Source organism: Hemisphaericaspora subhashii (genome assembly GCF_019202705.1).
Source record: "Hemisphaericaspora subhashii strain CBS 10753 chromosome Unknown scaffold194, whole genome shotgun sequence".
NCBI classification, from domain to species: Eukaryota; Fungi; Ascomycota; class Pichiomycetes; order Serinales; family Debaryomycetaceae; genus Hemisphaericaspora; species Hemisphaericaspora subhashii.
In genome coordinates, this window is record NW_026057474.1 from 1 (window position 1) to 12,362 (window position 12,362).

At 33.2% G+C, this 12,362-nt stretch overlaps 6 protein-coding genes across 6 annotated transcripts; 5 read left to right on the forward strand and 1 right to left on the reverse strand. All coding sequences in view use genetic code 12, as the record gives it.

Moving 5' to 3' along the window:
- Positions 1-170: 170 nt before the first annotated feature.
- On the forward strand, positions 171-1,667 carry ALD5 (aldehyde dehydrogenase (NAD(P)(+)); the record flags this gene model as incomplete). The annotated part of the gene is made up of 1 exon (XM_049410231.1): positions 171-1,667. The coding sequence occupies one exon, from the start codon at positions 171-173 to the stop codon at positions 1,665-1,667; it is 1,497 nt and encodes a 498-aa protein (XP_049260624.1).
- Positions 1,668-3,081: 1,414 nt separating this feature from the next.
- SUR2 (sphingosine hydroxylase) lies at positions 3,082-4,110 on the forward strand (the record flags this gene model as incomplete). The annotated part of the gene is made up of 1 exon (XM_049410232.1): positions 3,082-4,110. The coding sequence occupies one exon, from the start codon at positions 3,082-3,084 to the stop codon at positions 4,108-4,110; it is 1,029 nt and encodes a 342-aa protein (XP_049260625.1).
- A 346-nt stretch (positions 4,111-4,456) lies between these two features.
- J8A68_006096 (TRAPP complex core subunit) lies at positions 4,457-5,102 on the forward strand (the record flags this gene model as incomplete). Its single annotated transcript, XM_049410233.1, has 2 exons — positions 4,457-4,510; positions 4,584-5,102. 2 exons carry the CDS (start codon positions 4,457-4,459, stop codon positions 5,100-5,102), a joined length of 573 nt encoding a protein of 190 aa, XP_049260626.1.
- A 90-nt stretch (positions 5,103-5,192) lies between these two features.
- EBP7 (Ebp7p) lies at positions 5,193-6,386 on the reverse strand (the record flags this gene model as incomplete). The annotated part of the gene is made up of 1 exon (XM_049410234.1): positions 5,193-6,386. One exon carries the CDS (start codon positions 6,384-6,386, stop codon positions 5,193-5,195), a length of 1,194 nt encoding a protein of 397 aa, XP_049260627.1.
- A 2,409-nt stretch (positions 6,387-8,795) lies between these two features.
- Positions 8,796-10,910, forward strand: SCT2 (bifunctional glycerol-3-phosphate/glycerone-phosphate O-acyltransferase; the record flags this gene model as incomplete). The annotated part of the gene is made up of 1 exon (XM_049410235.1): positions 8,796-10,910. One exon carries the CDS (start codon positions 8,796-8,798, stop codon positions 10,908-10,910), a length of 2,115 nt encoding a protein of 704 aa, XP_049260628.1.
- Positions 10,911-11,641: 731 nt separating this feature from the next.
- Positions 11,642-11,977, forward strand: J8A68_006099 (uncharacterized protein; the record flags this gene model as incomplete). Its single annotated transcript, XM_049410236.1, has 1 exon — positions 11,642-11,977. One exon carries the CDS (start codon positions 11,642-11,644, stop codon positions 11,975-11,977), a length of 336 nt encoding a protein of 111 aa, XP_049260629.1.
- Between the last annotated feature and the right edge of the window lie 385 nt (positions 11,978-12,362).

Here is a 12,362-nt window from a genome sequence, read left to right on the forward strand (position 1 = left end):
CTCCTTGTTATTGAGGAGGGGTATATTCGAATATAAATATCAATTGAATTCTCCCTGTTTTCGATTTTTCAATTTCTACTTTCTTCTTCCTTTCTCTCTTTAGTTTTCAATTGGAATATCTTAACAATTGCAAAAAAACAACACTTCATCCACTACTACTAAAACAAAAAATGAGTAAATCTTTACCTTTATCCGTCAAAATCACCACCCCAAAGGGTTTAACCTATGAACAACCAACTGGTTTATTCATCAACAATGAATTTGTTTATCCAAAACAAAAGAAAACCATGGAAGTTGTATCTCCATCCACCGAAGAATTAATTACCGAAGTTTATGAAGCACTTCCAGAAGATGTCGAGGCCGCCGTAGTTGCCGCTGAAGAAGCTTATAACAACACTGATTGGGCAACTGGTCCTCCAACTCAACGTATGGATGTTTTACTCAAATTGGCTGATTTGGTTGAAGAAAATGCCGAAACTTTAGCACAAATTGAATCCTTAGATAATGGTAAATCATTACAAAATGCTAGAGGTGATGTCGCATTAACAGCTGCTTATTTCAGAAGTTGTGCTGGTTGGACTGATAAGATTTTAGGTACTGTCATTGAAACTGGTAATACTCATTTCAATTATACTAGAAGAGAACCAATTGGGGTTTGTGGACAAATTATTCCTTGGAATTTCCCATTATTAATGGCAAGTTGGAAATTAGGTCCTGTTTTAGCAACTGGTTGTACTACTGTTTTAAAGACTGCTGAATCTACTCCATTGAGTGCTTTGTTTTTGGCTACTTTATTAGTCAAAGCTGGTTTACCAAAGGGGGTTGTTAACATTATCTCTGGTTATGGTCCAACTGCTGGTGCCCCAATTGCTTCCCATCCAAGAATCAAGAAGGTTGCTTTCACTGGTTCTACTGCCACTGGTAGATTAATCATGAAGGCTGCTGCTGAATCAAATTTAAAGAAATGTACTTTGGAATTAGGTGGTAAATCACCAAATATTGTTTTTAATGATGCTGATGTCGATTCTACTATTCAACATTTGATTACTGCCATTTTCTATAACTCTGGTGAAGTTTGTTGTGCTGGTTCACGTGTTTTAATCCAATCTGGAGTTTATGATGAAGTTGTTGCCAAATTCAAAGCTGCAGCTGAAGGTGTCAAATTAGGTAATCCATTTGATGAAGAAGTTTTCATGGGTGCTCAAGCTTCTGATATTCAATTATCTAAGATTTTGAAATATATTGAATTAGGTAAAGAACAAGGTGCCACCGTTGTCACTGGTGGTGAAAGATGTGCCGGTAAAGGTTATTTCGTCAAACCAACCATTTTTGCTAATGTTCATCGTGATATGGATATTGTTAAGGATGAAATTTTCGGCCCAGTTGTTAGTTTAATCAAGTTTGAAACTGTTGATGAAGCTGTTCATTTGGCTAATGACACCGAATATGGTTTAGCTGCTGGTATTCATAGTGATAACATTCATACTGTATATGATGTTTCTGCTAGAATTAAGGCCGGTACTGTTTGGGTTAATACTTATAATGATTTCAATGGTATGGTTCCATTTGGTGGTTATGGTGCCAGTGGTATTGGTAGAGAAATGGGTGAAGAAGTCTTGCATGAATATACTCAAGTCAAGGCTGTCAGAGCTGCTATCAGACGTTAGAGATGAACTGTTTGAATTAAAAGCTCAACTACCTGGAGTATTTGTGTATTTGTGTACTTGTGTTAGAATTTTTATATTATTATTATGTTGACTATTATTCTTATTTATTTTAACGCTGTGTTCGTTTATAGGTAAGTAGAAAATGAAAATGAAAACTTACGGTTATTTGAAAATGTATTTGTAGTCAACCCTTCTATTTTAATTACTCTCCCTATCTGGCTGCAAAATTGCAACCCCCCTCCATCCGGGTTCTCTTGGATCTTTTCCAGAACAACTTGCATGAACTTACATGTACTCTCATTTCGGATTTTTATGTTCCACAAGCCGTCATCGCCGAAAGATGGCAAATTCATTTAATTAACACCTAAGTATCCATCAATAGATCTCTTGGCAGAGTCATACACTTCAATAATTCCAAAAAAGTATTCTCTCCCTTGAAATTACAATTACAAATCGTATGATTTGATGAAAAATGTTGTTGCGTATGAAAGATCAGCTCATAGTGGCCTCTCCTGGTGCTGCGAAAATCGCTAAAACTATGCAACAGAAGATCGGCTGGTGTAAAAAAATAAATTGCAACCTCACACAGACGAAGAAAGAAAGGACGCGTAGTGTACTACCCACGCCTGCATGGGAACACCACCAAAATTAGCCAAATACGTACAATAGAAGATATAGGGGTAGGGTTTCTATAGTCTATGTTAATTTGCATTCTATCCTGGTGGTGATCTTTGAATATTTTTGAAAATTGTAAATAAAGGTTATATAGACGAAGCCGAGTCAGGGCTTTACATTTATTTTCGTTAGTCATTGTACTAGTGGTTGTGTGCGTGAGTATCCCCCTGTAATTTCCATAAGAAATAATCTCTTTTATTTAGTACACATTCTACATTCTCCAAAGTTTGGAAGATATTGCGGAGAGTTGGTATGTCAGTTGGTGATATGGTTATGAAACGTAAAGTTAATAAATTCCCTATTTTCGGAAATGATCATGTGACCGGCAATAAAAATTTGAGTTTAACTTTTGGAAACCTTAAACACAGAGGAAAAATAAAAAATAAAATTAAAAAATTAAAAAATTAAAAAATTAAAAAAAATTAAAAAATAAAAAGAAAAACCAGAAAAAAAAATCAACTGACTAAAATAAAATAACTCAGTTTTAAATTAAATACGCACTGTAATTGTAACAATATTTTTATAAGGAGTTTTTCTTCTTCTTTTTCTTCCATTTCTATTTATTAATTTATTTTTTTATTCAAGAAGTATATATAAACATAAGAAGACCCTTTCCCTCAGGTCAATACATATCCACTACTACCTACCACCAGTACCTACCACTACTACTACTACTACTACCGGCTACCGGCTACTACTACTACTTCGCATTAAGTCATTCTTTTTCCCGGCATTTTATATGAATTCAATTAATCCACCCAAGAATCTTTCATCGATTCTTTCTCAACCGACTTATCCACTTGATAATATCACTCTAATACCCCAACAAAGTCTAATCCCTGGGATCCCTGATGGTATATTGGCCCTTATTGCTCCTATTGTAGCTTATTGGTCTTATGCTACCTTTTTCCATATATTAGATATTTATGAATTAGCAGAAAAATATAGAATTCATCCAAGTGAAGAAGAAGAATCAAGAAATAAAGTTACATTACATGAAGTTGTACGTGATGTTATATTCCAACATATAATTCAAACTATTGTTGGATATATTGTTTATTGTATTGATCCAATTAATTCAACTGGTGATGAATTTTATAAAATGTGGTCATTAAAACAAAAATATGGGTTCTTACCGGATATAATGGTTTATTATTGTTATATGTATGGAATTTCAATTTTAAAAGTAGTGGTTGCTATTTGTATAATTGATTCATGGCAATATTGGTTACATCGCATTATGCATGTCAATAAAACTTTATATAAAAGATTTCATTCAAGACATCATCGATTATATGTCCCTTATGCTTATGGTGCATTATATAATGATCCAGTTGAAGGGTTCTTATTGGATACTTTAGGTACTGGAATCGCCGGTTTAATCACAGGATTATCTCATCGTGAAAGTATCTTTTTATATACTTTTGCTACTTTAAAAACTGTTGATGATCATTGTGGTTATAGATTACCATTTGATATTTTTCAAATTATTTTCCCCAATAATTCAGTTTATCATGATATTCATCATCAAATTTGGGGTATTAAAAATAATTTCTCCCAACCTTTCTTTACCATTTGGGATACGGTTAATAATACTCAATATAAATTTGTTAATGAATACAAGGAATTACAAAATCATATTACTTTAACGAAATATAAAGAATTCTTAGCTAAAAAGGAAGCAAGAAAGTCTGCAAGTCGGTCAAGTAGTGAATCATCTTCTCGTGCTACCACTCCAGTTAATACTGAATCCAAAAAGGAAATTTAATCTCATTGCCTTGCCATGCCTTGAGCTTTATGCAAATTTTCGGTATTTTGTTAATGTGATTGTTAATGTTGTTTTTTTATTTGTGTCATTTTTTAAATTTCTTTAATATTTGTTGATAGTTGTTTTATTTAATTGTTTAATAATAATAATAATAATATATAGTTTATAATAATAATGTTTAATAGTGTGTTTTTATATCCATTTCTATGTCTGTTTGATTTCGCACCCAATTTCTTACACCAAACCTCCTTTTTACATTTTGTCTATTTTCGCGTGTTGTAAAAAAATTAAAAGAATTCAACAACTCCTTCACTACTTCAAGAACACACCACACCTTTACAAGACAATGTCAAGAAAGACAGGAGAAGACGATATATGGAAATCAAATGTCGAGAAAATAGTATGTATCAAAACCTTCCAATGAAAAGCAAGTAACCCCATCCACATTTTACTAACAATTAATGCCATGTTAGAACTCAGAATTATTCACCCTCACATATGGATCAGTAGTAGCCCAACTCTGTCGAGATTTCCAAAACAATTATCAAGAAGTCAACAATCAACTAGATAAGATGGGTTATAATATTGGGCTTCGCTTAATTGAAGAATTCTTAGCTAAAACAGGTATAAAAAGATGTTCAAATTTTAAAGAAACAATCGATGTAATTTCAAAATTAGGTTTTAAATTATTTTTAAATATCCAACCAATTGTGGAATCTACAAATGATCCAAATACTTTCGTGTTGGTGTTGCCTGAACCTAACCCCTTGACAGAATTTGTTGAATTGCCAATTATGAGTGATGAAAAGATTGCGAAGGAATTATGGTATTCTCAGATTTTGTGTGGTGTTTTGAGGGGAGCATTACAGATGGTACTGTTGGATTGTGAGGTTATGTTTGTGAAGGATTCATTGAGAGGGGATGAGAGGACAGAAATGAGATTGAGATTAATTAAAGTATTGAAAGACGAAGTACCGGCTGGTGAGGATTAGAAAAATAATGGAATTATAGATATTCTATCAGTTAATTTATTAATACAAGGTAATATAAACAAAATATATAAATACCCATCGGGAAAACATCTAAGCTAAAGCAACACCAAATCTACTTTTTTCAGCTTCTTCATCAACTGGAGTAGAATCATCATGGAATGGATAAGTATTATATCCAAAATTACTTGGAGTGTAAAAAGTATTTCTATCATATTTATTCAAAGACCAACCATTCTTAATTCTTTGGGGTAAATCTGGATTAGCAATGAAATTTCTCCCGAAACCAACCAAAGTTCTATCATCTTCATTAGCATCAGCTTCAATTTGTTTCCACCCTTCATCATAAGTGTAATTACCACCTCTAATAATAACCCCCTTCCAAATATCATGAATGAATCCTAAATCAATAGCTGTGGTTTTTTCCATAGTAGCGTCGGCAAATCTACCATCGACTAAATTGATATATCCCAATTCATGACCTTCATCAGCCCTTTTTTGTAATTCTTTAGCGATATAAGTATAATCTTCCACGAATGAAGGATTGACTTCAGGAGTTTGGAATAAATTAACCGGAGAAAGACGAATAGCCAATTTCTTGGAATCAACTAACGTAAACAAATGATCAAGAGTTTCAAATAAAAACCTAGCTCTATTTTCAATCGATTCACCACCATAAGTATCTTTTCTTTGATTAATACCAGGATGAATAAATTGTTCAAATAAATATCCATTGGCACCATGTAATTCAATAAAATCAAACCCGGCCTCATCGGCCAATTTAACAGCATTACTAAATTGATTATATATAATATCCTTAATCTCACCCTCACTTAATTCTTTAATTGGATTCCCAGCTTCAATGGCATCTTTTTCAGCTTGTTCATGTTCATAAATTGGTGAAGGACCAGTCAAAGGTAATCCATTCTCTTTTAACAATTTCGCATTCCCAACTCTACCCAATGCCCATAATTGTAATGCAATAGCCCCACCTTGTTCATGAACACTATCAACAATCACCTTCCAGGCTTGGGATTGTTGTTTGGTGAAAATACCTGGCACCAATGGGTAAATACCTTGATTTAACGAGATTAAGGTTGCTTCGGTAACGAGTAATGATCCTGATTTGGCACGGTCGGTATAGTATTGTTTCATTAAGTCGGTTGGAACATGATTGGCGGCACGATTACGGGTGGTTGGAAGATGGGCGATACGGTTTTGGAGGGTGACGTTGCCGATCTTGATTGGTTTGAATAAATTGGAGGATTGAAATCTTGAAGAGGTCATTATTAGTGTTGTGTTTGTTTGTTTGTTGTATGAAAGGAAAGGATGAGTTTGAGAATGGGGAGGAAGAAGAGAGGTATTTATACACGTTCTTGATTAGAAAATTTTTCAAGACTCGGAAGGAATCAGTTTTGTGCCGATATTATTTTTTGTAATCAATTAAATATCTGTGGCTAACCGATTACCAAATCCATTACTAATCATTGTAAAGCTGTTATCAAATGAAACACAAAAAACTGATAGTGAAACAAAACGCTCGATTCGAAATTGAATAGGTATCAGCCTGATAGTGTATCTTATTCAATTTCAAATATTACCCATTCCTTATCAGGGGAGGATGTGTTTTTGTAACTAGATTGTTATTTGCTGAGAGGCCAAAAAAGAAATTTTGTATTTTTTATGTACGCATGAACTCGCGCCCAATTTGATAGCTAACATACTTGAGAGGTATCGACATCTCGGATTGTACATCTTGGGAATACCCTCTTTCTAGAAGGTTCCTCGCAATGAGTTGACGAAAACTGAGAAGTTTGTGTAACGGCTAAACTGTGGCTTTTCTTTCAATATTCGAATAAGCAACGGATTTTTTTATGTCAATTATTTTTTCCTCGGGAACAACCTCAATTGGGAAATATTTCGGCCGTATCGGATCCGGCACAAAAAGAGAAATATTTGTAATTCTTCAAAGTGTACGGAACAAAAACCCAATTTGTCATGTATTTCGGGATTTACAATTAACCAGTTGAATTTATTTCACCGAATTATAGACAAGAAGACATTCATGTGATAAATAACTGTTGTATCTGTTAAAGTATTAAAAGTTAAATTTAACAATTGAATGGCTCATTACTAAGCCTGTGAAATGTCAGTTTTGTTGGTTGGAAATAAAATTGCTCTAAACCATGACAAAAGCGCTCTAAAACCATTGTATCCCAGTTTTCTATCAATTTATTGTTGTTAAATTCAAGAAAAGAAAGACTGTGATGATTGCTCTTTGACCTGCAAGATTCGATTAAATCTTGGGTCTTAGAATACTTGACAATATTGAACGCATTTTATTCTTGAATTGGGATTATAGTTTGACCCCTGTAAAAACAAATCACTGCCGCGGAATGGAAATGAGTATTGATTCTTAAACTTTTGATAAATTTGGTTTAACCCAAAAGTATAATGACTTAATAGTTAATAGTTTTGTTATCCTGTGACAACATTGACCGCCCCATGATTGACAAATATTTAGGGTTTTTATTCGTCGATGTTCTTAACATTTGTTTTTTTCATTTGAAACCTTCCTTTTAACAGTCATTTTGATAAAGTTTTCTAGGGGTGCATGTATATGATCATACAAATATGTAGTAGCTCTAAGTGAATTTTCTCACAACTGTAATGTCCACTCTAGAATGGGCACTTTTTTGACTCAAATTTGCAACCAACACTTGATATTTATACTACCTTGTTAAAGGAGGTGAGTAAAAGGTTTTAGGGTTGTGCTTTGGAAGGAAAGTAGTAGTTTACACATAGATTATGCAAGGTCAGGTGATTTTTTTAAGTTCACAGAAAATCAAGCAAAGTTTAAAGTTTAATTTGAAATTAACATTCCAAAATAAAATTAGCAGATATACTTAGATCCAATGATTATTTCAAGTTGATAGTTTGATAGAATATACTAGAGTGTATTATCTGGTTCTTGTATAAATCATTTGCAAGCTTGTGACTTTAAAGAGTGGGTTTATATAGTCAGGACGATTTCAATTTGAAAATTTTTGGCTGCAAATTTATGCGAACTGAAAATATTGGCAACAATTACAAGAACAAAAAATTAATCCTATATTAAAGAAACCTTCTTTTAATCCTTAATATGTGGGGAAGGTTATTAGTCGATTTAAATTTTATTTGAGTTTTTCAAATACCAAGAAATTTCATACTAATAGTAAAATCTTATAAGGGGGTGGTCTTAAGTCAAAGCGTATGATCGTTTCGGTTGGTGGCCAGTCGAAGATTGAATAATTCTAATTTGTCTTGTTTTAATTAAACACCATTGATCTTTTACATGTCTTATGTATCTGATGATTTATAGTGGACCATTTAGCTGGGTCTATAAGGATACACTCTCAGTTTGATTTCCTTAAACGGTGAACTTCTGGAAGCATTTTTCTGATGTTCTTTACTTGAGCCCTTAAAGAACAAATCCTGTCTTCCAATTTTAATTTAATTTAAATTAAAAAAAATTCTTAGTAATTACTACCCCCCATTGTCTAATTACTTCTCTACCCCACCTCCACCCCCCAAATTAAAAAAATTCTTTATACTTTTTTATAAAAATCATATAAAACCTTTATACTTTCATCTATTTATCATCATCGACATGTAAATCTTTCTCTTTATTTTACAATCTAAGAAATCCAAATAACAATGGAAGTCAATCAAAGAAAACCTCATAAATCATTATTGGAATATTTCCGACTATTTATTCGATTATTATGTTTTGATCTTGCAATATTTTTATTCAGTTCAATCACTCATACATTCTTTCGTGATATCAAGACAAGAGGGACATATAATATCCCACCCACTGGTCCAGTTATCTTCGTGATTGCGCCTCATCATAATCAATTCATCGATGGTCCAATTGTTATGTCAGAAGTCAAAGCTAGACTGGGGAGAAGAATTTCATTCTTGATTGCTAAAAGTTCTTACCAAAGAAAAATTATTGGTCAAGGTGCTAGATTATGTAGTGCAATCCCAGTAGAACGGGCTCAGGATTTATTAAAGCCAGCAACAGGAACTGTTTCGTTGGATATTACTGATCCTACTCAATGTATGATAATCGGTCAAGGAACCAAGTTCACTCAAGTATGTGAACCAAAGGGATTACTTGGAATTGGAGTTGCCAATTCCCAAATTCAAGAAGTTGTAGATGATACTCATCTACGTTTAAAACTGCCATTTAAATCTGAATATGAAAATATCCAACAAAAAATAATCCAAAAGTTATCACAAGGTACAACCTTCAAAACCGCTCCACATGTTGATAATCATGATGTATTCCAACATGTTTTTGATCATTTGAATTCTGGGAGAGTATTGGGTATTTTTCCCGAAGGTGGAAGTCATGATCGTCCTGATTTATTACCATTGAAACCGGGAGTTGCTATTATGGCCCTAGGTGCGATTGCTAATAAACTTAAACAGGGTGATAATGTCGAGAATATATGTGTTATTCCTGCCGGATTGAATTATTTCCATGCTCATAGATTTAGATCTCGGGTGGTTTTAGAATTCGGAAAACCAATTATTGTTAATAGGGCCATGGGAGAAGAATATATTGAAAATCCAAGAGAATCGGTTAATAAATTATTAGAAGAGATTTCGGTTAGATTAAGAGAAGTTACCGTAACTTGCCCCGATTATGATACATTAATGGTGCTTCAAGCTTGTAGAAGGTTACATTGTTCTTCAAATCGTGAACATGTTCCATTACCAATGGTGGTTGAAATGAATAGAAGATTAGTCAAGAGTTATCAAGAACATGAAAATGCCCCCGATGTTGTAGAATTACGGAAATTGGTTTTGAAATATAATGAAAAATTAAGATTTATGGGAATTCATGATAATCAAGTTCAATCATTATATGAATCAAATAGAATTAAATTATTATTTATGGTTATTAGTCGTGCTTTTAAAGTTGCATTATTTTGGGGATTAAGTTTACCAGGAGTCATTTTATTTAGTCCAGTATTTGTTATTGGAAATCATATATCTAAAATAAAACAAAAACAAGCATTGGCAGGTAGTGTGGTTAAGATTAGAGCCACTGATGTTATAAGTACTTGGAAAGTATTAGTTGCATTAGTTATTGCACCAATGTTGTATATTTTCCATTCAATAATTGGTACGGTATATTTTGGTCATTTATTCCCCTTCAATAATGTTGTTCTGATTTTTGCATCTTGTTATGCATTGGCTCTTTTAACAACATATGCCTCATTAAGAGCAGGGGAAATTGGATTAGATTATTATAAATCGTTAAAACCATTATTTATTTCATTAATATCCCGGAAATCTAATAAAATCGAAATTGAAACTATAAAATTAATGAGAGAAGAATTAGGTTTCAGAGTTAATGAATTCTGTCGGAAATATAATCCTGGGATTTTTGAAGATTATGATCGGATATATGGCGCAGGTGGATTTGAAGAACCTATTGATACTAATAACACAACAAGAATGAGATTAATGAGAAGAGATAGTACTGTTAGTTTAGATTTAGGTATGGATAATTTGGGTGATATTCCAATCTTTGCAAATGCACCAAATGAACCCCAGAGTGTATTGAATGCATTGCTAGAATTAGAGAATGGTAGTAAACGTGAAGATGGAAGGCCAAACTTACATCGTGCAACTGATAGTAGTAGTACTAGTAATTCTAGTATGGATGGAGAAATAATTACAACCGAGATTATAAATGAAAAGCAATCTGATGGCTCACATCAAGATGGTGAGATTAGAGTTCGGGAAGTGTATTGAGTGTACTTTCTGGTTTGTAGTATTATGGTTTTTTACAGTGTATAGGAGAAAATTTATGAATTGTATTTATTGTGTAAATAACTTGGATCTGGAATAAAGCTGATTGCTCTTATGACGTATGTAAGAGTCATGAGAATAAGGGGACAATAAATCAAGGGAGAAAATACGCGTGGCTGATGAATATTTTACAAGGAAAACTCTGATGAACCAACCTTCTAGAGACAAAGAATTATCCCTTTCTTCAACTCCCGTATCAAACTTTTTGCAGCACCATTTTCTCACATTCTCCATGCGAATCCAAAACACACAAAAACGGGGTTCAACGTTGTCAAGTAAACCCGTGGTGTCAATTTCGTGATTTACAAAATAGGCTATCGTTGAAAGAAATTAGGTTAAATTGTTTCTCAATTCAGAAATCTGAACAATGGAGAGATCCATCCTCTCGTGCACGAATTAAAAGAAGAACAAAAAAATTCTATTTTTATTCACAAAGGAGAAACTTTTGGGAGGAACAATGGGAGGCTCAACGATTCCCCCCCCCAGAATTTGTTTCCTAATTGAGTAAGTCGACACCTTTTGTCAATGTTATAACTTAATTCAGTTAGTTGAATGAATGACCCCGTCGTCGTCTTGTTAAAATTGTAAAAATTATAAATAAAAGACAACGGCCCTGTTAATTATTCTTTTTTAGCCACACATTCGAATACAATATCAAAAGAAGTTCTTAACAGATGTTGTTGTTGTTAGTTAATGTATTGTTAACGATAGTTACAATGACTACAGCCACCCCAGTTCCTGCCAATTTAAGCCTACGACCAACAATATCTTCTGGAACTCAGGCAAGTAGAACTTATTCAACATTAATACCCTCATATACTCCACTTGCACCAATTTTAAAGAAGAGGACTATAAAAGAACCTGATCGGATTGCATTTAATAATGAGAATGATATCCGGTTGAATAAAGTAAAGAATAGCGGTACCGCAAAAATATGGAAAGGGTTGAAGAATGCTGATGATAATGTAAAGAATGAAGATTATGAATTTTATGCCCATCAATTGGGATAGATTTCAGGAAACCACAAAAGTTATGAAAAGTGTGAATGCTTAATAAGAGTTTGTATATTTATATAGAATATGATTGATTGATATAGAGTAAATTAATAGTACGCATTTGCTGCAAAAAAAAAAAAAAGGACTTTAATTTTCTTAGTCAAACAATAATTTTGTCATACCTAAGAGTTTTGAGTAATAGCTCTCTCGCCCCGTTCTTCTAACTCTCGAATTAGGGGATATGATGCCAAAGAGATGGTTTAATTGGAATATTGACAATATATATGTGTACACATACGTTTCTTTGTAGGCTCCTGTTTAAAAAATCATATTTTCTATTATTGTGTAACAACTTAATTCCTTCCCCCCCCCCCCCCATTTTCTTTTGTTTTATTGTACT